This window comes from Anas acuta, chromosome W (assembly GCF_963932015.1).
Source record: "Anas acuta chromosome W, bAnaAcu1.1, whole genome shotgun sequence".
Lineage (NCBI taxonomy): Eukaryota > Metazoa > Chordata > Aves > Anseriformes > Anatidae > Anas > Anas acuta.
Genome location: NC_089016.1, coordinates 5,133,191 through 5,134,151, shown reverse-complemented (window position 1 = coordinate 5,134,151; position 961 = coordinate 5,133,191). Strand labels below are relative to the sequence as shown.

The window sequence follows — 961 nt, the reverse complement described above, 5'->3', positions numbered from 1 at the left end:
TCAGATGTCCAACAGCAGCTCCATCACCGAGTTCCTCCTCCTGCCATTCGGAGACACGCGGGAGCTGCAGCTCCTGCACTTCGCGCTCTTCCTGGGCATCTACCTGGCTGCTCTCCTGGGCAACGGCCTCATCCTCACCACTGTAGCCTGTGACCACCGTCTTCACACCCCCATGTACTTCTTCCTCCTCAACCTCGCCCTCCTCGACCTGGGCTGCACCTCCACCACTCTGCCCAAAGCCATGGCCAATTCCCTCTGGGACAGTAGGGCCATCTCCCACGCAGGATGTGCTGCACAGGTCTTTTTCTTCTTTTTCTTTTCAGCAGAGTATTCTCTTCTCACCATCATGGCCTATGACCGCTACGTTGCCATCTGCAAGCCCCTGCACTACGGGACCCTCCTGGGCAGCAGAGCTTGTGCCCAGATGGCAGCAGCTGCCTGGGGTAGTGGGGTTCTCAATGCTCTGCTACACACTGCCAGTACATTTTCACTGCCCCTCTGCAGAGGAAATACTCTGGACCAGTTCTTCTGTGAAATTCCCCAGATCCTGAAGATCTGTTGCTCCGAGTCCTACCTAAGGGAAATCGGGCTCCTCATGTTTAGTGTTTTTGTTTTTTTTGTGTATTTTGTATTCATCATGTTGTCCTATGTACAGATCTTCAGGGCCGTGCAGAGGATGCCCTCTAAGCAGGGGCAGCACAAAGCCTTTTCCACGTGCCTCCCTCACCTGGCTGTGGTCTCTCTGGTTATTAGCACTGGCATGTTTGCCTACCTGAAGCCCCCCTCCACCACTTTCCCATCCCTGGATCTGCTGGTGGCAGTTCTGTATTCAGTGGTGCCCCCAGCAGTGAACCCCCTTATCTACAGCATGAGGAACCAGGACCTCAAGGATACTCTTAGGAAAGTGATTTCAAGGATATTTCTGAATAGTGATAAATTTCCCTTTGTTTTCCACAAATGA

General features: G+C 53.0%; 1 protein-coding gene across 1 annotated transcript; it reads left to right on the top strand.

Annotated features, from left to right (window-relative positions):
• Positions 1–961, top strand: LOC137846814 (olfactory receptor 14A16-like). The gene has a single exon (XM_068664926.1). The coding sequence runs from the start codon at positions 5–7 to the stop codon at positions 959–961; it is 957 nt and encodes a 318-aa protein (XP_068521027.1). The 5' UTR covers positions 1–4.

Excerpts from the sequence above, each read along its gene's own strand:
- LOC137846814 (XM_068664926.1), top strand. The coding sequence starts at position 5 with ATGTCCAACAGCAGCTCCATCACCGAGTTCCTCCTCCTGCCATTCGGA.